This window comes from Mustela nigripes, chromosome 11 (genome assembly GCF_022355385.1).
Source record: "Mustela nigripes isolate SB6536 chromosome 11, MUSNIG.SB6536, whole genome shotgun sequence".
Classification (NCBI taxonomy): Eukaryota; Metazoa; Chordata; class Mammalia; order Carnivora; family Mustelidae; genus Mustela; species Mustela nigripes.
The window spans coordinates 21,099,328-21,120,657 of NC_081567.1; the positions used below are offsets into that span (position 1 = coordinate 21,099,328).

Consider the following 21,330-nt stretch of genomic DNA (forward strand, 5'->3'; position numbering starts at 1 on the left):
TGGCTGTCCCAGCTGGACAGCGCCACCGGCGTCTGGTGGACAGAGGCCAGGGATGCCACTGAATGCCCCGCAACCATCCTGCCCAAGAGAACCCCAGCTAGACGTGTCCTGCTGCCCGCGCTCCCAGCCTTGCTTGCTGCTGGGAGGATGCCTGGTGGCCAAGAACCCACCAGAGCAAACGAGGAGACAGCCATGGGGGCCCCTCGGGAGGCCTTTGCCTCCAGGGTGAAGCGACGGTGTCCCTTCTGCCATCGTCCCTCCCCCTGGACCGCGGTGTGATGTCTGCGGCTGCAAGAGTCACCCTGCCCGGGGGAAGGAGCCGGCACGTGGAGAAAAGGTCAAAATCACAGGAAGTGCTGGTCCTGGTCCTGACTCCTCCAGCCACTGAGTTACTGCCCAAAGCTGGCGCCACAGGACTTCCTGCTCTTGAGAAAGCTCAGATGCTATTTTCTTGAGTCACTCAAATTACCTTTTTCTGTTCGTCTTAACAGAGAAGCTACTGGCAAAAATACCTTAGAGTCCCCAACACCCGCTGAGTTTTCGAATGAGACAAAGTAAAAGCTCGAATCCTCATCATGGCCGGCAGGCTGGTCCATGATCTGACCCCCAGCTCCCCTCTAACCTGATTTCCTACTTCCATGCCGCTGACCTTGGATGTGACCCAGGGCCTGGTCTGCGTCGGTCCCTCGCTGCCAGGCATGGCTCTGATCTGTGGGTCTGGGGGCTGCCCTCCACCCTGATGCCTCTTCCTCGCTGGTTTCTCTGGTGATTCTCCCCCCTCCTTTCTGGCCTGTGTCCCAGGGCCTGGAGCACAGCACATGGAAGGCACCCAAATATTCACTGAGCAAAGGAAAGAAAACAGCCTTCTTTCATTTCACGGTATTTATCAATCTTCAGATCGGATCATTCAGAAAATCATCTGAAAATCCTGCTCTAATAAATAATACGCCTCTAATTTACATCCCCCCCCTTTTGATTATACAAACGAAACAAGTCTTTTTGAAATGAACTGTGCCCAATCCCAGGCAGAAGTTTTGAACAAATCCATTCTGGAGAGCTGTTGTGACCCCGGAACCCCAGCCCCGGGCCTCTTCTCAACCAGGCTGGGGGACTGGGGGGCTGTCAGTAGTCCACGCTGCGCATGGTAGCCACTGTGGCGGCCAGGCGACGGGGCAGGCCTTTGCTGACCTGCCTGTAATCCTCCGGTTTGATCTTCAGGAGGGTCACGATATTCTGAAGGGTACGGGACGGCTGCAGGCCAAGGGCATCCATCACGTTGATCAGGTAGTCTGTACGGATGGGGAGCAGACACACACAGCTCAACAGACTGAGCACCAAGTGGGACGGAGACAGACATCCACCCTGAACCCCCCAAAATGCCAGGTGTCCACTCTGCCCCGAGCAACCAGGCCTTTTTACTCTGAGCGGTTTTCCAAGAGGATTAAACCTACTGTCAGCTTAGGAGCACCTGGGGGACCCAACTAGTTGAGCATCCGATGCCGGATTTCAGCTCAGGTCCTGGGATCGAGCCCCGCGTCAGGCTCCACACTCGACACACAGTGTGCCTGAGATTCTCTCTCTCCCTCTCCCTCTGCCCCTCTTCCCTGCTCCCCTGCACTTTCTCTCTCAAATAAATAAATTAATAAACAAAATCTTAAAAAAAAAAAAAAAGAAGAAGAAGAAGAACGAAAAAGAAACCCTGTCAGTTTGGCCCAAATCTGGGAGTTCTAATTGCATATAGGACTGGCCCTCCCCCACCACGCACTGCACACTCAGCTCTGCAGCCGGACGAGCCCACCCCCTACAGTGCTACACTGGGACTCCTGAGCTATTGACCACACTCCCCAGGGGACCCCACTGACCACATGGAGACCCCAAGGAGTCCGGGGACACACGGGTTTATACGCACAGCGACTAAGACTTCCCAGCACAAGCTCCCCGTGTAGACAAGGACGGTGTCCGGGTTGGGGGCCTGGTGCGCTGCACGTTCCCACACTTCCCGTTTCGCCCCTTGGGGCCCGAGCTAGAGACCGATTCCCGAGCCCGCCCCAGACCACATCGGTGAGAAACTCCGAGAGAGGGCCCAGGATCCTTCTAAGAGAAGCCCCACGACTCTAACCACCAGGCAAGCTTGTGCGACACTGGCAGAGTGCGGCAGGTGAGAACTGGTTTCCAAGGTTGGGGTGAGCTCGGTGAACCCCTCTCTCTGAGGCCCTGCATCCATCCATCGATGCTGCACTGTCAAGAGGATGAAATGGGCCAAAGGCCACAGGAGCACCCGATGTGTCACAGGTAACAAATGAGTGCTGCCCTGACTTCCTCCCCGCAGGGCACATCTGAGCCAGACCTGAGGGGAGTGCTCTGTGGTGTCCTCTGGCTCCGCCTTCATCCCGTCCTCAAGGGCAGCGAACAGCACCCCCCCACCAAAGCCCCTGCTGCCCTTCTGTCCATGGCCGGCTCCAGCCACAGCCCACCGGAGGTGCCTGCTCTGCCCTGGCGGGCTGGCTGGCTCACGTCCAACTCAGGCTGAGCGGTGTCCCAGCACCTGTCACCCGCATGAGTTTATCTGTAAAACTGAGCTCCGCTCATCCGGGAGCCCGTCCTGGCCACGCTCCCCGCTGCGGAAGCTCAGTAAGCCCAGGGAGTGGCTAAGGCTCCAGGCTCTGTGGCTCACACGGAATGGAATGGCTGCTTGGTCAGTGCCGAGCGGGACCAGAGGTTCAGAGGGAGCTGAACACAGAGGGAGAAAGAACAGGGACCCCGGAACCTGCCGGCAATGCCAGCATCTCGCTCGTCCCGACTGGTTCCGTCCTCAGTGCGCCTGCCTGTACCAACAGGCGCCGCCTCCGGGCGCCAGGATTGCCTCATCCTTCCTCCCTAAACACAGCCCAGAGCCACAGTGAAGAGCTGGCTGCTCTCTGCGACTGCGCAGGGCTGACTGTGAAGTCAGGACACTGGACTCCAGGCCTGGCTCCGTCCCTAGTGGCCCGTCTCAGGACCCGGAGGAAAGCACCTCACTTCTAGTTCTTCTGTAGCAAAATAGCCTGGTTTGGCCCCATGGATGTCCAGGTCACAGCTCTGTCTGGGTCCCCAGGGAGCTGATCTCTAAGGCTCCTACGACCCTCTCCCCACCACCCCAAGAGCTGCTTCAGGTAAAGAGGAGACGGGTCCACGGAAGGATACCAAGACCCTGGGGAGACTCCCCTGCCTCCTGCCCACAGCATCCACAACCTCAGGGCCCCGCCTGCGGGGGGGCGGGCGCCAGCAGGAGCAGGTGGGCATGTGGCCCTCTGACCAGGGAGGCACACAGGCATCGTATGTGGCCTTGTTATTCAGCTGTCCTATGCCTCCGTGTCCTCACCAGCACTGGGGGCGGGGGGGACCTCCATTGTGCACCGACCTCACAGGGGGGCCCTGAAGGTGGCCTTCAATGTGGGTACAAGGGTTTGGCTCAGTGCCTGGCATGCCTGGGACACAGTGGCAGCCTAATCAGCACTGGTTCGGGGAATTATACAGAAGCAGCAGCAGGCCAGGCAGCAAAGGCAAGTCTGTGTCACTCACTTCAACCCACCTCATGGAAGCCCCCCTCAAGGGCAGCCTACCAGCATCCCCCAGGACGTTTTTCAAAATACAGATGTCCAGCCTTCAACCCAGACTTCCAGGTCAGAATCTCTGGGGACGAGGCCCAGAGAGTCTGCATTTCTAACAAGCTCCGCAGCCAAGCCCAGAGCTGGAGGGTGGGGGCACCGACCGATGCGATGGGCCACAGCCACCCCTCCGGCCGCCTGCCCCGGGGGCACCCACCGATGTCAGTGGCCAGCTGCTTGGTGGAGTGCGGGGTCAGCTCGGGGATCTGCAGGATCACGTCGCAGTAGGTCTGCATCGTGGCTCTGGCGATGGAGCCCAGCCAGTTGTCGGCCATGTTGTCCAGCTCGGGCGGTTCGTCCCCTGGGAAGGGAGGAAGGGCATCAGAAACGACCGTGGTCGGGAGGACCCCATCGGCGGCAGGTCTTGCCTCCAGGCGGCCAGGCCCATGGCGGGGGCCAAATACCCGCACACACCAGGGAGCTGCAGTCTCCGTGGGCAACACGGGGACAGAGAACAATTGGTGGTAAGGACGGAGTACGAAGATGATTCCGGAGAGGGCGCAGTCAGGTGAGGGAGAGAGATCTCCGCGTGCCTGAAGGCGAGGGGCTCTGTGCAGCCACGCAGGCCGGGAGGGGGGGCAGGAGGGGGACCCCGGGAGAGGACACGCAGCCCATATGAGCTGAGAAGGTGGGCGAGCCAGCACGGCCCACAGGAGACAGACCCATGGCAACGACTGACGCACAGGCACCGCGGCAGGAGGAGACCCGGACCAGGGCCCCCACCATGGATGAGCTGCGTGCTCCCCAGCCTCTGAGAGCCCAACTCTGCGGGACTGTGGTGAGAGTCACGTGACGCCTTGGTCTGGGCCTCAAGCATGGAGTGTGTGACACACTCCCAGTGCCGCACACGTGGTGACTCTCCGTGTCACATCACCTGTGGGGAAGGGGGAGGAGTCTGTATACAGAGCAGGAGCGGGCAGGGTTGGGGGAACAGGCCTGGGTCGATGAGGGTGCCCTTAGAATCGTAGGAACCCCATCTCAGGGCAAACAGACAATGACTGTAGGTCAACAGCAAGGTCGCGAGAGCCAGTCAGGCTGGGGCAGGGAGATGGGGAGAGGGAGCCGCCGTCCTAGCCCGACAGCCCTTGCACCCTGAGGCCTGATAGTAAACAACAAAAAAAAGCAGGCGGACAAGTAGAGAAAACAAATACATGTAGAAGAAGATAAGCAAAATGCTGCTATATCACCACCAATAACAACAGTAGTAATACAGAACACAAAGCTACAAGTCAAATACCATCCGCACATGGGAAAATGGAAACCCCACGGTGTTCACCGATGGGATGTCATGGTTTTTCTTTCTAAAATTGTGACCTTGTTTTACATGTAGCATCTGTACAACAAACACAAACCAGAAAGTTAAAAACTAAAAATAGGATGAACATAACTGAGCACAAGGCTAAGAACACGAGGTCTAGGGCCTCCACCCTGGAAATGGACCGCTGGCCCGGTGGTCGTGTGGCCGGCAACGCAGCCAGGCAGGGTGGCTGGTCTGGGGCATAACCCTCCCTCCCTGAGACCCTGGCCCAGGAAAGGATAAGCCTACCAGGCCTGGGGTGGCTCTGTGGGGTGGGGAACGGGGCGCCCATGCGGGACCGAGAGAGTGGCAGGTACTTGCTTGCTTGCTAACTGGACGAGTCCCGTCTAAGGCCCTGCCAGGTCCACACTGCCCCCGGCCCCGAAGGCAAACTCTGGCCGGGGGACAGACAAGGCCCCATCACGCAGCCATGTCGGGGCTGTAGCCAGGGCGTCGCCAAAGACCAACAGGAGCCCGGAAGTGAGAGCTCATCCCCGGGCTTCCTGAGCACGAGGGACAGTTTCCCAGACACACGGGAGGAGAAAGGGCAGTCGGGCAGATAGCGCACACACACGGGTTTACAGAAGCGCGCGGGACAAACAGGGCACGTGGGAAATGGTCCTGCTGCTGACATGCGTGTGCACACAGAGCTGCAGAGAGAGGCGCCCCGGGCAATCACTCCTCGGATGCTAGTGGGACTCTCGGGGCAGGAGACTTTTACTCAGGAAAAAAAAAATCCTCTGAGTGGCTGGGGTGTGAGCACGTCGGGGCGGGAGATGGGGCTGTGCACTGTGGGATTGAGAAGGGTCTCCAATGCGGGCCAGGGAGGAGCAAGATCTCATCCCGTAGGTTCTAGGGGATCTGTGGGTTTTCAAGCAGGCAGGAATAATTAGAGGGCAAGGACAAGAAGCAAGATATGGGAGCAAGATACACAAAATGCAGGTGAGAAAAGAAATCTCAAAACGAGGGGCTGTTCGGATTGCTAAGGAAATGTTGAAAAAGAAAAAACTGGGGCGTCAGGCTGCCTGATTTCAAGCTTTACTACAAAGCTGCGATCACCAAGACAGCGTGGTACTGGCACAAAAACAGACACATAGACCAGTGGGACAGAGAAGAGAGCCCAGCTATGGACCCACAACTCTGTGGTCAAATAATCTTCGACAAAGCAAGAAAAAATATCCAGTGGAAAAAAGACAGTCTCTTCAATAAATGGTGCTGGGAAAATTGGACAGCTATGCATAGAAGAATGAAACTAGACCATTCTCTTACACCGTACACAAAGATAAACTCAAAATGGATAAAAGACCTCAAAGGGAGGCAGGAATCCGTCAAAATCCTAGAGGAGAACATAGGCAGTAACCTCTTCGACATCGGCCACAGCAACTTCTCTCAAGGCATGTCTCCAGGGGCGCCTGAGTGGCTCACTGGGTTAAAGCCTCTGCCTTCGGCTCAGGTCGTGATCCCAGGGTCCTGGGATTGAGCCCTGCGCAGGGCTCTCTGCTTGGCAGGGAACTTGGTTCCCTTCCTCTCTCTCTGCCTGTCTCTCTGCCTACTTGTGATCTCTCTCTCTCTGTCAAATAAATAAAAAAATAAAAGAGATGTCTCCAAAGGCAAAGGAAACAAAAGCGAAAATGAACTTTTGGGACTTCATCAAGATCAAAAGCTTCTGCCACAGCAAAGAAACAGCCAATAAAACAAAGAGGCAACCCACAGAATGGGAGAAGATAGTCCCAAATGACACTACAGACAAAGGGCTGATCTCCAAAATCCATAAAGAACTCCTCAAACTCAACATCCAAAAAACAGATAATCACGTTAAAAAATGTGCAGAAGAACATGAACAGACATGTCTTCCAAAGAAGACATACAAATGGCTAACAGACACATGAAAAAATGTTCATCGTCACTAGCCATCAGGGAGATTCAAATCCAAACCACCTTACGCCGGTTAGAAAAGCCAAAATTAACAAGACAGTAAACAACACGTGTTGGAGAGGATGTGGAGAAAGAGGAACCCTCATACACTGTTGGTGGGAATGCAAGCTGGTACAGACACTCTGGAAAACAGTGTGGAGATTCCTTAAGAAACTAAAAACAGAGCTACCCTATGACCCTGCAATTGCACTGCTGGGTATTTACCCCATACAGAGGTAGTGAAAACAAGGGCCATCCGTACCCCAGTGTTCACAGCAGCAACGGCCACCGTCGCCAAACTGTGGGAAGAGCCAAGATGCCCTTCAACAGACGAATGGATAAAGAAGATACGGTCCATACATACAATGGAGTATTAAGCCTCCATCAGAAAGGATGAACACCCAACTTTTGTATCAACATGGATGGGACTGGGAGAGATTATGCTGAGTGAACTAAGTGAAGAAGAGAAAGTCAGTTATCATATGGTTTCACTTACTCGTGAAACATAAGGAATAACATGGAGGACATTGAGTGAAGGACAGCCGAGTGGGCTGGGGGCAATCAGATGGGGAGAAGAACCATGAGAAGCTGTGGACTCTGAGAAACAATTTGAGGGTTTTGGAGGGGAGGTGGGAAGGGGGTTAGGAGGGCCTGGTGGTGGGTATTAAGGAGGGCACGTACTGCATGGAGCGCTGGGTGTGGTGCATAAACAATGAATCTTGGAACCCTGAAAAAAAAAAAATTAAAAAAACAAAAACAAAAAAGGAGGAGGGTGTTAAAAAGCCAGCTAGATGAAGCACCAGGCTCGGCTTCTGTGTCTGATTGTGGGAATGTGTAGTCCCGACCTTCCTGGGCCTCCCCATAGGGCCACTCTGTGTCAGGGCCTACCAGCTGTCCCCTCAGCCCGTAACCCCAGCCACACAGAAGGAAGCCTCCAGGGGGCCCAGCACCACACCTAGGCAGCACCTTTGCCCTGCATCCGGCAGGTGCGAGCCACCTCTGGGGGACCCCACCCCACGGCAGCCCATCCTCAGCACCCCCACCGAGAGCGCGGACGTGGTGGGCACAGGGACTGCAGTTTCCCTGCAAATACCCCTGCTTTAGCACATGCTGTGTGTGACCTCTGGACACATCACTTCAAAGTTCCCAACATTCCATCTCCTTGCGGGAAAAAGACTTGTAAGGATTTTTAAAACTACCTTCTAACTACACTGATTATGAAAAGCCATTTATTCTAAGCCTCAAAGCTCCTACTGGCGGCTTACCATCTAGTTCTTAAAATGTGCAAATGTTAACATGCTAGAAATCCCCTGGGTAATTCTTCCCAGTTTTCTCTCTGAAATTTTGCACAATATGATGTTGAGAGGGAAAGGCTTAAAAAAAAAAAAAAGGAAATACCTGGAAAGACCTGTTGCTGTTTTCCATCCCTGCTACAAGTTTACTTTATGGCTGGAGTTTCTTCCCTCCTGACAATGCCCCAAACAAATGCCCAGCAATTAGTAACAGTTTGGTAAGTGAATGAATGACTGAAAACAATTGCAGTTTAACTAAATGTGTATGTTATTTCCTTGCAGTGGGACAATAAGGCCTTCCGCTCACCCAGGTGTGCTGTAACAGACATAGACACAGCACCACTATTTTCTTGCCCAAGAATTTGAACTTGAACATAATCGGCATCAATAAGAGATACATGTTGGTGGGGCACCTGGGTGGCTCAGTTGGTTGGGTGTCCGATCTTGGATACATGATGGTGTATCTGTGCATGGAATAATAGGATGCGTGGGATTTGACTTAAATATTCTTGAAAAAAATATGAGAGGAACATAAGAAACAAGAAGCCAGGGGCGCCTGGGTGGCTCAGTGCGTTGAAGCCGCTGCCTTTGGCTCAGGTCATGATCCCAGAGTCCTAGGATCGAGCCCTAGGATCTCTGCTTGGCAGGGAGCCTGCTTCCTCCTCTCTCTCTGCCTACTTGTGATCTCTATCTGTCAAATAAATAAATAAAATCTTTAAAAAAAAAAGAAGAAGAAACAAGAAGCTGTTCTGGAAGCCAGACGAGCAGAACCTGGGACTCCAGTGTAACTGGTCTCACACCCGGCGTGTTTGGGTCTGTGTGTAGGCATGTGCATGCACGTGTATCAAACTCCAAAAATCCAAACTGCATAATTTAAACGGCTCTCCTCCGTGCTTGCCAACATTCAGTGCAAACATACATATGTGTATATATATAAATCTGTATATATTTTCTACATAGTCAGTCTGATAGGTTACAAAATGGCATACATTCAGGGAGCCTGGGTGTTTCAGTCGGTTAAGTGTCCGACTCGTGATCTCAGTTCGAGTCTTGATCTCAGGGTTGTAAATTCAATCCCTGCACTGGGCTCCACATGGCGTGGAGCCTACTTTAAAAAAAATAAAGGCCTACATTACTTTCCTCACAGCCATTTGAGGATTACTAAAGTTACACATTTCTTCCTGTTTTGAGGTTATTTGAATGCCTTCATGTTACTTACTTATTTTTCCGTGGGGTGTCATCTTTTTCTTACTGATCCGTGGGCACTTTTATACAACAAGGATATGAACTGCCACTACCAGCCGTGTCGCTGTTTTGCTTTAGTCTCTCACATTCAACTTTCAACTTCCTTTAGCTTCTAGCTCTCCTTTCAAAGAGTCTTCCCTTCCCTACCCCTGAGTTGCGATTCACTCGTACTGTAGCTAACTGTGAAATTTGTATACAATTATCCTTTCTTTCCAAAAATGATGAGTTCCCTTAATGTGTATGACCCTATGAAACTCACAGAGATTTTATTTGTAACATCTTCACAAATGATTTACAGAAATTTGACAAAGCCTATTCTCTGTGGGATTAAAAAGCCCAATGTACTGATGTGATCAAGTGTATTGATTATACTGAGTAATTCCTCTTTTAGCCTCATTAATTTTCCTTTCAAAGCCTGAAAGAGAGGTGCACGACATTCTCAATACTCACGTGGTTTTGTCTCTCAAAATCATAAAATTTTAGGATTATGACACCAAATAGTTTAATGGGATAGGAATAACCAAGTTGGCATAAAATGTATCAATAAGTCACTTTCCTTTTGTGTAATTTCCATCTTTAGTTTTAACTTTCTGTATTTCAATTTAATTCATTTCAAATTTTTATAGTTAATATAACTTGCTAATAATAAAAATTTTTGTCATATGGACAACATAATCAATAAAATGTAATGTATTCCAAAATATAAAATTGATTTTTATTTTACATTCAAAAACAAAAGCAGCAAATCAGCTTTAATTACAGCTTGGATTTCAAACGCTTATCAAATGTAATAAAATATGTTTGGCTGATCTAACCAAAAAAGAAAAAAAAGTTTCTCCTATTTTGGGTAGCTTCTCATTCACAGCGCTCACTGCTGTGCCACCTGACATGTCAGTGTACCTGACTGTCACAGGCTCACTGTGGGATCTGCCTTTTATCAATGTAATGACTCACTTTGGTCCCATCTGTTATCTTTTGCTCTGATTCAACATCACCTTCTTGATTTCTTTTTATTTGCATTTATATGGTATGCCTTTTAGCATCTGTTTAAACTTTTCAGTGTGATTTTATTCTCAGGGTTGTACCTTCTTGTAAGCTGCTGAAATCTCTTCTATACCATGTGATTTTTCTGTTTGCTCAGCCTTATGAAGGGAGGCCTATAAAATCCCTTATTAGGAATAAGAGGATTTTTGATCAGAAAGTATATGGTCTCTGTTCAAACGTGTCAGGGCCCAGATAATGGGAAAAGGAATAGTTTTAATTACTGTATCTTCTTGTCAGTTTAGAGATCCAGGAGCCTCGGGAGAGCTAGGAACAAGCTCCAACCAGAGGCGTCTGGACAGAAAACATCACTTCTACAGTGAAGAGTTTGTTTTTGTCCTAATGAGGAAAACTCTTCTTGCGGGGGCCATTTTACTCGGCACATGGTCCAAAGAAGGGGCTTGCACTGGCCAGGTGGGACCCTTGCCTGGAGCGCTAGCTCCCACCTCCCGTGGGTACATCTAATTTACCCTGGGACCTCCTGCCCCTGCCTCCCCACCCGAGGGGCACTACGGGAATTCCTCCCTAATCCACTCTGTGCTGCAGAAGTTCCCCAGGGGGATAACACGTGGGCCCCAGGTTTGCATGGGGCTACAGTGAGCCTCTCCTGGCCTCCAGGCAGGCCCTGCTCACCTTGCTCAGGAGGAAAGGGCAGCTTCCCAGCGTGCAGAGCCAGCTCCAAGGCAGAGTCCTCCTGAGTCACAAAAGGCTCAAGATTCAGGGGGAGGGACATGATGTACTGCCCGATCTGAAACAGAAGAAAGCACTTTCAGCCCCACATTGCCACATACGGTCATTATTTCTGCAGCATGTTCGTGTGAAGGCAAACCGGGGGCAGACAAAAGCATGAAGCCTGGGGCAACCCCAACTCTGATCTTTCCAGCCTGTGCTAATACTGCCATGACAGGACCCTACAAAAATCAACGGCAATTTGCATGGACGTCACAGATTCACCCTCACACTCATGGCCCCACTATTCTTGGAATGCACTCAGTGCAATCTCTACCTGAAATGAGGTAATGGACACTGACAAGCAACTGTGCAAATAAACATAAATGATGACTATTCATGGGTGCAAAACCAGGAAAGTGCTAACACCCAGAGGTGCCCGGCCACGCAAGAATCTGAATCCTGTCCTCTGAACTTGGCTGTGCGTCTCCCCTTTAGAAGGGATCTAAGAGAAGGAAGGAATTTTGTTGGGAAGAAATGCCATTTATAATTATAAATTAATTTGGAGGGAACACTACTGATTTCATAATACAGAGTCTAGAAATAAACATGGACAACGCCTTCTTGGCTGGTGGGGAACTGCAGAAGACAGGCGTACAAGACATTTGGGATAAGCCCACAAATACCACAATGTTTGTCACATCTGTCGGATGCACATGACTGTCACCACGGGTATACTTCAGATGCTAATTTCTATTCAAACTCCTGTTTTGTGTTTTAAGGTAAGTATATGTTTTTTGTTTCAAAATAAGGTTGATTTTCAGGTTACAACAACATACTGCTTTTGTTTTTTGTTTTTTTTTTTTTAAAAAAAGTCTTTGAGCCTGGGTGGCTCAGTGGGTTAAAGCTTCTGCCTTCGGCTCGGGTCATGATCTCAGGGTCCTGGGATTGAGCCCCGCATCGGGCTCTCTGCTCTGCGGAGAGCCTGCTTCCTCCTTTCTCTCTCTGCCTGCCTCTCTGCCTACTTGGGATCTCTCTCTGTCAAATAAATAAATAAAATCTTAAAATTAAAAAAAATTAAAAAAAAAAAAAAGGTCTTTGAGCCTCTTGCTTTTTGTTTTATTTTGTTGTTGTTGTTGCTGCTGCTTTTTTTTGGTTCTATATTTGTTCCATACCTTTAAACTTAGAGTTGATACTGATTCTGTCAACTAAAAGCCTTAGGATTATCCAAGTAAGATCTTCCTGTCCTGGCCTCACACACACCCAGACTCCCCAAATCTCCCAGCCCAGAGGGAGATTCCAAACATTTCCAAACACTGAACGTGGGCTGACTCTAGTTAAGTCCCAACATCCTCTAGTCCATCATGCTAACGCAACAGGGTTAGTCTGCTCTTCCTTTAAGGAGGCACACGGATGGTAACATAAATCCAATCAGCATTTTTTCTTTGCATTTCCTTAGTATGATCCCCTACTCAAAACTAGGCATCTGGGCCACTTTCCTCACTAGTCACAGCTGTCACTGTACACGGCAGCTCGAACACGGCAACAAATGCATCATTTCCCCACAAGGCCGGAGGAAGAGACAGATGCTGGTTTCTGCGCTTGGATCCCTCCATTCTAATTCCTCGTGGCAGGCGTTCCTGAACACCTACTATGTGCAAGGACCCCAGGCATACTCCTGTGTTTGGTACGGCTTTCCTCTGGGGCCATACCTTCTGGCTAAACCCACACACCCAGCTTTACCTGCAGTGAGATGTCAGGATCGTTACACCTTACATCTATGTTGTTTTTCATTTTTCAGAGTCTTATCTCCCATGGGGCCCCTCTAGAGTGCCCACGCGGCTCTGCGCGGGAAAGGGCATCACCGGCAAGGCAGAGTGTCGCTCGGGGGCAAAATTTCAATAATCTGACATCTCAAACTTCAGCTGCTTGGTTGAGCTTGTGGGGACCACTGTGGTTGCTAGACAGACCCCACGACTCCAGGTCTCCCTCGGGAATTCTGTGCACATTCATCTTTCTGCAGTCAGTGTGCAAAGGGATGCCTACCGGCTCAATGAGGCCGTTTGTCTGCTCTTCCCACGTATTCAATACACACTCCTTGCTGTTCGGTTTGGGTAAGCTCAGTGACACTGGGAGAGTGAAGAGCTCTGTGGTCAGACAGCCTTGGGTCTGAGTTCTGGCTCTGCTGCTGTGTGATCTTCCTGGGATCAGCATCTCTGACAGGAGGACAGTCTCATACTGACTTCAGACAGCTGTGCCAAGGACGATACATGCACAGAGCGCCCGGCATCCTAACAGAGCGGCCCCTCTCCATTGCCCAGAAGCTCACTGCTTGCCCGTGAACGCTACCGCCACCCAGCTCACATGGTTGCTGTCAAGATAAAAGTCTGTGTGGACCATGCACCACCTCACGGCGGTGATATGAGCCGCGCACTGTCCTTGCACACAGCGTGTGTCCGGTAAGTGCTCATTTCCGGAGTTCAGCTCATCAGCCCCCAGGTACAGACCTTAACTCATGGGGGGTTACGGCAGGTGGACAAGGGCCCTGGCCTGGATACTAATCTGGGCCTCCCCTACTCCTCCAACAGCTCAATTTCCTCAACTGTAAAATCGTTCAACAACCTCTCCAGTCCCTTCCAGCAACATCATTTCCTCAATCCACTCCGACTGTAACACACAGCGTCTCAGTTCTAAAAATAAGAGGATTCCCATTGGTTGGAAGAACCGACGCTCATCTTCATAGTTTCATCAGTACAGCTTTATGAGGTCATGCCCTGGGAAACAGGAGGAGAGGGATTGCCATTTTGAACTCGACGCTGCTCCCAGTGAACAGAGCGAACAAGGCCATCCTCCACGCCCAAGGGATCACCAGACACTTCCAACTGTACCACAGCTATTTTCAAAATCTAAAATTCCTTTGTACCTCTTACAATAGAACCATAACTTAGAAAGCAGTGGGTTCTAAGTGACAGCCTTAGGCAGAAGAAATTGCTTATCTCAGAATGGCCCTGGAGAAGTCCAGAAGTCTCCCACAGCGTGAGGTGCCCGTGGCTGGAGTCTTCTACTCCTACCTGGTATTTAAGAGCAGCCGAGGTGGATGCGGGAAGTTGCAACCAGAAAGGCCACGTGCAGGGGGACCGTTGCCTCCCAGGGGTGAACGGAGGAGGAGGAAAAGGACTCCAAGTGCCCGGCTCCCCTGTAGGGTTTATTCTGTACTTTGTTAATATGGAGTCTCCAGAACTACAATTCTTAAGAGATATCTTTCCTGTTGTGAAATTACTCAGGAGAACACTCCACACCATGCCTGGTGCACAGTGGCTGTCACTACACATTGGCTGAATTTGAATTCAGAACCACACACACATTGTTCCTCTGAAAAGTCGCGGAGAAGAATGTGGCCACCTGCTTCCTGTCCTCCCAAGAATCTCCTCTGTGCACTCACACTGGGATGCCCTTAGGTGCCAGCCACATCGCCCATCGGGGGAGGGGGAGGAGGGGTACGTGTTAGGTTTTGAAATCAGCCTGTGTTTCGTCCACTGATTGAATAAGCCTGTCCTTAAAGTCCTGGATATGGAAGGAAACAACCCAAAAGTGAAGGTTCACACAAGCACCAATGTGGTAATGACTGCTTTCCCCAAAGGCCCAGAATCCAAAGACAAGGCAAGGTCTGCAAGGTTACAACTGCCCCGGAGGAAAGCGCCCTACAGCTCTTACGTTGCTGATGTACTCCAGAGGCGTGAGACTGAAGGTGGGCAGGTCGTCGGTCAGGGTCTCGCCAATGCCTGCTGTGTTCCAGCTCTAGGGCGGGAAGGAGAGAAAGCGATCAAGGTCACTGAAACCAGGAGGCCCGGGAAAGCACCCCATGCCGGAAAATTCTCGAAGAATGCAGCCTTCCTAGAGGTGCCTTTGCTCAGTGACAGTCTTGGGAATCGTCACTATTCGAGAGACCAGGGACTTCTCTTCAAGTCATCAGCCTGAAGCCCGCCTCTCTCTCCGAGTTCCTGCAGACCCCTCCAACGGGAGCTGCTGCCTTCTCAGCAGAACTACCTGATGAGAACAGATCCCGTCTGGTGCTCCCACTCAGACCGTGAAGCGAAGAGCCAGTTACCCTGTGGTTTGAGTTTCTCTACTTGGGTGGGCACACCAGGTTAAGAGCTGCCTGGGTCCTCAGCACTCTAATGAGACTAGGAGTGCCCCCAAATCCTCCACAGAGACCCCACATAAATCCCACATTCCCCCACACTGTTTTACTGCTTTTATTTCTACTTGCCTTCCAGATCTATTTCTAAATGGATTCAGAGCTCAGAGGGAAAGGGATGGGGGGGAACCTCCAAACCCCACCAGCTGCCCCCTGTCCTCTCTGTGACCCCTCTGTCTGGGGAGATGCTCTTCCTTTCGACATTTCAAATACAGACTGTCTACGGTATCGTGCTGTGAGCCCTCCCAACGGGCTCTCTAGAGCCAGGCAAATTACCAGCATGTACGTGGTTCCAGAGTTCAGCCTGGCACACCTCACAGAAATCTAGTTTCTTAATTCCAATCTGAGTCACCCTAAAGCCAGCCTGGAAAACAAGGCCCTTTCTGGCTGTGCCCCGGGAGTAACTCCCAGGTCACCCTGTAGCTGCCCTCCGCAGCCACCTGATGCCATCCAGCTGCCTGATCCTTTAAGCAACGTTCCGGGAATGTCATGGTCACATCCACCCCTGGGCTCCCAGCCCAGCCTAAGCCTCAGCTTCCCTCCCCGTGTTCCCCAGCAGCAGCTCAATTCTTATTTTCTTTGCTTGAGACAAGTTCTTTCCTTCCCCACCTCCGGCCCTGGTTTTCTAAACTCCTCGTTCTTGTTCGAGAATCCTCCTCTGTTTCAAAATAGCCTACTTTTCATCAGTTAACTCCCACCCACGGAGAGGAAGCACTGTGATCACCCCCACACACTGCGTGCCCAGGACGCGCACAGTCCTGGGCCCCCCGTGGGGGAGAGGAGACCAAAAGAGGTAAGACTTGGTGCCTGCGCTCCTTGGGAAACCAAGAGCCGGTGACACGCTCCCGCGCTGTGCACCCCCATGCGTTCCCCCACGTGCACGTGCACAGGTGTCCACTTGGGAGTTCTCTGAGGCAGAGGCGAGGTGTGGTGCCGTGAGCACCGGTGAGTACAGGAGGAGTGGGCTGCAGGGTGCCTGAGGGGCGGAGAGGGAAGACCGGAAGGACGCGGCACAGCTCCGAATGGGCTAAGAGAGGGCTTGATTTTTAACAGATCCACTGCAGAGAGAAGGGGAGGGGAGGCGGCATGAGGAGGCATGAGGAGGTAGCCTGCACTTCACAGAACACACATGGACCAACCCCAACGTGCAGAACAAACCTGGATCCTGCCTCAAACAGTGAAATTATGACTTTTATGACAACTGGAAATTTGAACACTGATTAATGGTATTAAGAAATCATTTCTAACTTAGGGGTGATTTGGGTCCTGTGATTATTTTTAGCGTTGTTATGCTTTAGAGAAAGGATATATGTACAAGACGGACGACCCGCTGACCATATCGAAGGGGCGTGATGACGACGTAGGGTTCGTTAGACTCTTCTCTCCACTGTACGTTTGTGTGAAAACTTCCCTAATAAACTTCTGACAGACCGCTCTGCTGGGCCTGGGGAGCTGTAGGGATGGGGCAGACGTGCGGGAGGGGGGCGCTGCCCGTGAGAACGGGAGCCGCACCTCGGGGCTGGGCTGCAGGGAAGGAGCGGTGTCCCCCAGGAACTTGCAGGGGACGAGCACAGCGGGCAGGAGGCCCTGGGAAGGCTCCATGGGGAGGCAGGAGGAGAGTGGCCAGGCAGAGGGCGGCGGGGGCGGCGGGGGGGCGGCCACAATCAAAGGGGGTTTTGCAAGAAGGGCAGGTGGACAGTGGACAAACCAGGAGGCGCTGAGCAAGTAGGGCGACCGGGAAATGCTGCAGGGTATTTTTCAATTGTTCAAAATCTAATTGAAAAGTTCCTTCATAGGGGCTTTTCCGTCTCATCTGTCACCAGGTGATGTGAGCAAACGTCAACAGTCGATTCTGAAATGGACTGCAGTGTTGGTTTATATTCTTCAGCTGTGAAAGGGGAATACAATTCACCGGCAAACATTAAAAGCAAACACTGAATGACCAGGGTTTAATTTTCAAATCCTTACGGCCGAAGTGTTTGCGTTTGTGCTGTGTGCTTTCCCCCTGGCGACTCTGGGAGAGCTCCTCCTAATCTCTGAGCTGCCTGTCTCCGTTCCCAGGGTCCCGCGGTGTCACAGCGCGGCCGGAGTAAGGTCAGATTCAAGCGACCCAGAGCCCGAGCACAGCGAGGCGGTGGAAGAGCAGCGGGAAGAGCGGACCTTCCGGGGCGCCCGCGTGGCGCAGGGGGTTCAGCCTCTGCCTTCAGCTCAGGTCATGACCTCAAGGTCCCGGGATCGAGCCCACCATCGGGCTCTCCGCTCGGCGGGGAGCCTGCTTCCCCCTTTCTCTCTGCCTACTTGTGATCTCTCTCTCTCTCTGTTAAGTAAATAAATAAAATCTTAAAAGAAAGAAAGAAAGAAAGAAAGAAACGACCTTCCAGTACAGAAGGTCACGACATTAGGATCTGGGGTGGGGGAATGGGTGACACAGGTGAAGGGGACCAAGAGCATACTTTTCGCGAGGAGCACTGAGCCGGGGACACTGATCACTGCACTGTACGCCTGACACTCACGTAACACTGTATCTTAATTACACTGCAGTAAAAAAGAGGTTAAAAAAAATATCCTGGTTCTTAACATTCCCATGAATCACTTGTTTTATCCTACAATCCACATGAAATCGTTTCAAAACTACAATGGCATTACTACTAGCAATAAAATGACTGGACAAAGTTAAAAATTCCTTTTTAAGCTCTAAGAAAAATAATAAAGCAGCCAGCTCTGGGGGCGGGGGATGGGAAGTATGAAGAATGCGAAGGGCCGCAACTTTCCCAGCAGCTCCACGAGCACCAGCAGCTCCGCAACATGGAAGGGTGACTAACCCAAAACAAGGACCCTGGCCTTTTAACAGTTTTCATAATCCTTTTCGTGCAACTTTGGAGAGAACTTCTGGGTGCTGATACCTTTGTCGGGAGGAGCCCGTTATCTCAGGCTCCACCACTCCTTTCACTTCCTGTCTCCCTTTTCTAGTCAAGTTCAAATAACTGTTATATTGTATATATTTTGGTTTTTTAAAAAACAGCACATGTAGTCCAGTTCCATTTCTTCTACAGATCTACCTGCCCAGTGGTGCCCATCCGGCCGTCCAGAAGAGGCGTCTAGGGGATAAGTACCACACGTTCGTGGCATTTCTACGTTGTGGGATTCTGAAGGGATTTACTGCTTTTTTCATTGTACTATCCTGTATTGCCTGAATTTCTGAAAAGGAGTGTGTGCAATTTTTACTTTAAAAAACTGTCATTCCTCTTAAAAAATGAGAATCACAGAGAAAAAGAAAACCAGCAATCATTAAGCATGTACACTGCGGCAGCTGTAGGGCTAAGTCCCATCGTCTATGAAATGTCATGTGATCCTCACACATCTGCATGGTCAGAATCAGTGTGTCCCCATCTCATGAGGCTGACACAGGAAGCCAGGCCCATGGGACCGTGTCAGGGACATCATTTCTCCAGTTTCGCCCACCCCCGCCACTGTCCGCCCCCCGCCAGAAACACAGATCTGACTGCAGCAGATCGCATGGCATTCTGTGGGAAAATCCACTGTCCAACCCCACTGTTTCACAGATGGGGTTTCTGAGATCCAGAGAGATCCACAGACTGGACCCAGGTCATACAGTGAATAAACGAGTGCCCCTTGAGCCCTGGTCTTATATGCTTTCCAGAAGGCAGCAAGAAGCAAAGAACTTGTAATGATGCCTTATGGCTTCTTGCTGCCTTCTAAAAAGAATCTCCCAGTTATTAAAGGCCCACAACTGGATCCTTCTCACAATCCCAGCCCAGAAATCCAAACATCAGTGAAGAGACCAGAGCCACAGGAGTTAGAGCAGGTAGAGATCTGACTGATGGGTAGTCCCTTAAAGGAGTCAGGACAAGCAGAAAAGGGTATCAGGTGAGGGAAGGGAGGCGCCCCGGGAACAGCCAGAGAGCAAAGCCATCAAGGACAGAAAACAGCAGCCCCCTCAAACCCCATCAAAATCACCAGATCAGGTCTGGTAAGACACTCTCCTGGGCAAAGTTCCAGAACTAATGCTCATGAAAAGAATGCAATCTCACGGCACAATTAGCTCCTCTGACCTGCCCCAACCTATCCAGTGGCACATAATCTGCCTCACTTCTCCCGCAGAGGGCACAGCTACGCTGCTCCGAAAGGTGAAAGTTAATCAAGCAATAATAATCATCCCAGGAAGCAGGATGAAAATAAGGCATCACAGTGACTCCAATTAAGATAAGACATTCTTGCTAAGCAGTGAGTTGCAAGGGAACAGTGAGTCTGCACTGTGGGACTTCCAAGTCAGGAGAGTTAGAGAGCTTCCTCCTAAAGCTCCTGGGGGCCGGGCGGGGGTGGGGGGGTGTGGCGGGAGGAGCCGGGGCCCAACAGGGGGATGTCTGCGGTCCGTGGGAAACTCACGTCCATCTTGGAAACGAGTAGCAGCTGCTGTTTGATGCGCAGGAACACGGAATCGAAAGCCAGCTGGTGGGCCTGCTGGTTAAGGCGAGTCAGGGCCGTGCGAGACGCAGACAGCAGGTTGTGGTTACTGGACCCTTTTTCCTAAGACGAGATAATGCAAAAAAATATTAGGGCCTGGCTCTAACCAAGGCGATCAGCTCGTTCAACATTTTGAAAAGCCCCTGAAAGGAAAAAACTGAGGTGGTGGTTCAGTACAGCAGTGGTTCCCAAGTCCGACTATGCCCCAGCACCCCCTGTGGAAGATGCGGGATTATAGATGCACTCAGAGCTACTGAATCAGAGCCCAGCAAGGTTCTGGGGTGCAGGGAGCATTTTAGCTCACTTTTTCATGTAATTCTGATGCATCTGCTAACACAAGCTCAGGGACTGGCAGTTTAGGAAAAAATTAACTGGTGAGTGTCCCTCAGGGATAGAGGCAGAGGGAGAAAATGATCAGAAGTGTCAGGTATAAACAAGACTGAGGGACAGGAGCCTGACCTCCCAGCGAGGTCAGCTCAGTCACACTCGGTCGTACGGCAGACTACGCACAATCTACATGAGTTCCAAGGAATTCCAAACAGCCTGAGAAAATACAGAGGTGGAAAATGTAACCTTAATTTTGCTATTATAAATGAGCCGATTACAACAAACTAAACCAGATCAGCAATAAAGATAAACAGAGTTGCTTTAACCTAATCACGGAAACACGGATGAATGAATCTGCACAACTGTTTTAAGTGTTTGTCAAGCTCTAGTGCAGCCAACTGGCGGGCCAAAGTGCACGGCGATGGGGAGACCGTGTGAGGGCAGATGAAGGCTCAGATACGTCCAGAGGCTCACTGGGCCGTCACCCCCAGAGCTCAAGGCCCACCAGGACACGATGAGATTGTATTTGGTTTCAAGGGAACAGCAATGTCTCCTCTGCCTATCACCAAGACAGGTGGGGGGATGGTTCTGGAAAGGATGCTACAGTCCACTTAGGATCTTGGGGCCATTCATAGGTTGTTGTGTGGTTCACTCCACATGTTGGGAGGTTCTTCCATCCCTGGAGCCCCAAGGGGCCCAGAGTTCAAAGAGCAGCACTGTGATAGGCATACCAAGAGCTTAAGCTAAAGGGATGGCCAGAAGGGAACACTTATCCTCAGGTCCTCCTACTGCCACGAGGAGGATCGATTTCCCTCCTGGCAGGGTTGGGGGCCTCCTTTGTGGGTTCTCCTCACTAGCGGGCAGTCCACATTGTAATCCCCTCTCTGCCGTTCAGTAACAGGGGCCTGTCCCTGCCCTGGAGTCAGGGGCTACCCAGCCATCCTCCTGGCAAATCTGACTCTAGAGGGCAGCACGGCAAGCCCATCACCACACACCTGAAGTCATGCTGTCCGTGAGGGCTCTACCGCCTTCCGTCAGTAATAAAGCTCCACTTCTCCAACTCCCACACCTATACGTCCATTCGTTCCCACCCAGTTTAGTTTTTTAGCTCCTTAAAACGCAACAGAAACGAGACCGAGAGGAGGCAGTAGGGCACACGGCAGACTGCGGTTCACATGCAGAGCCAAAAAGCCTGGATCAGGGAACGGGTGACAA

General features: G+C 51.2%; 1 protein-coding gene and 1 long non-coding RNA gene across 2 annotated transcripts in view; one reads left to right on the forward strand and one right to left on the reverse strand.

Annotated features, from left to right (window-relative positions):
* Positions 1-869: 869 nt before the first annotated feature.
* COG7 (component of oligomeric golgi complex 7) overlaps positions 870-21,330 on the reverse strand; it is an 83,127-nt gene continuing 62,666 nt past the window's right edge. Inside the window, exons 13-17 of the mRNA XM_059415122.1 lie at positions 19,711-19,851; positions 14,820-14,903; positions 11,070-11,184; positions 3,805-3,948; positions 870-1,289 (exon numbers count right to left, since the gene is read on the reverse strand). Of these exons, the coding sequence (XP_059271105.1) occupies positions 1,123-1,289; positions 3,805-3,948; positions 11,070-11,184; positions 14,820-14,903; positions 19,711-19,851 (651 nt within the window). The 3' untranslated portion in view covers positions 870-1,122. The remainder of the gene's footprint in view (positions 1,290-3,804; positions 3,949-11,069; positions 11,185-14,819; positions 14,904-19,710; positions 19,852-21,330) is intronic.
* LOC132027190 (uncharacterized) lies at positions 15,518-17,579 on the forward strand. The gene is made up of 3 exons (XR_009407083.1): positions 15,518-16,248; positions 16,357-16,529; positions 17,365-17,579. It is a non-coding gene; the product is annotated as an uncharacterized LOC132027190 (long non-coding RNA).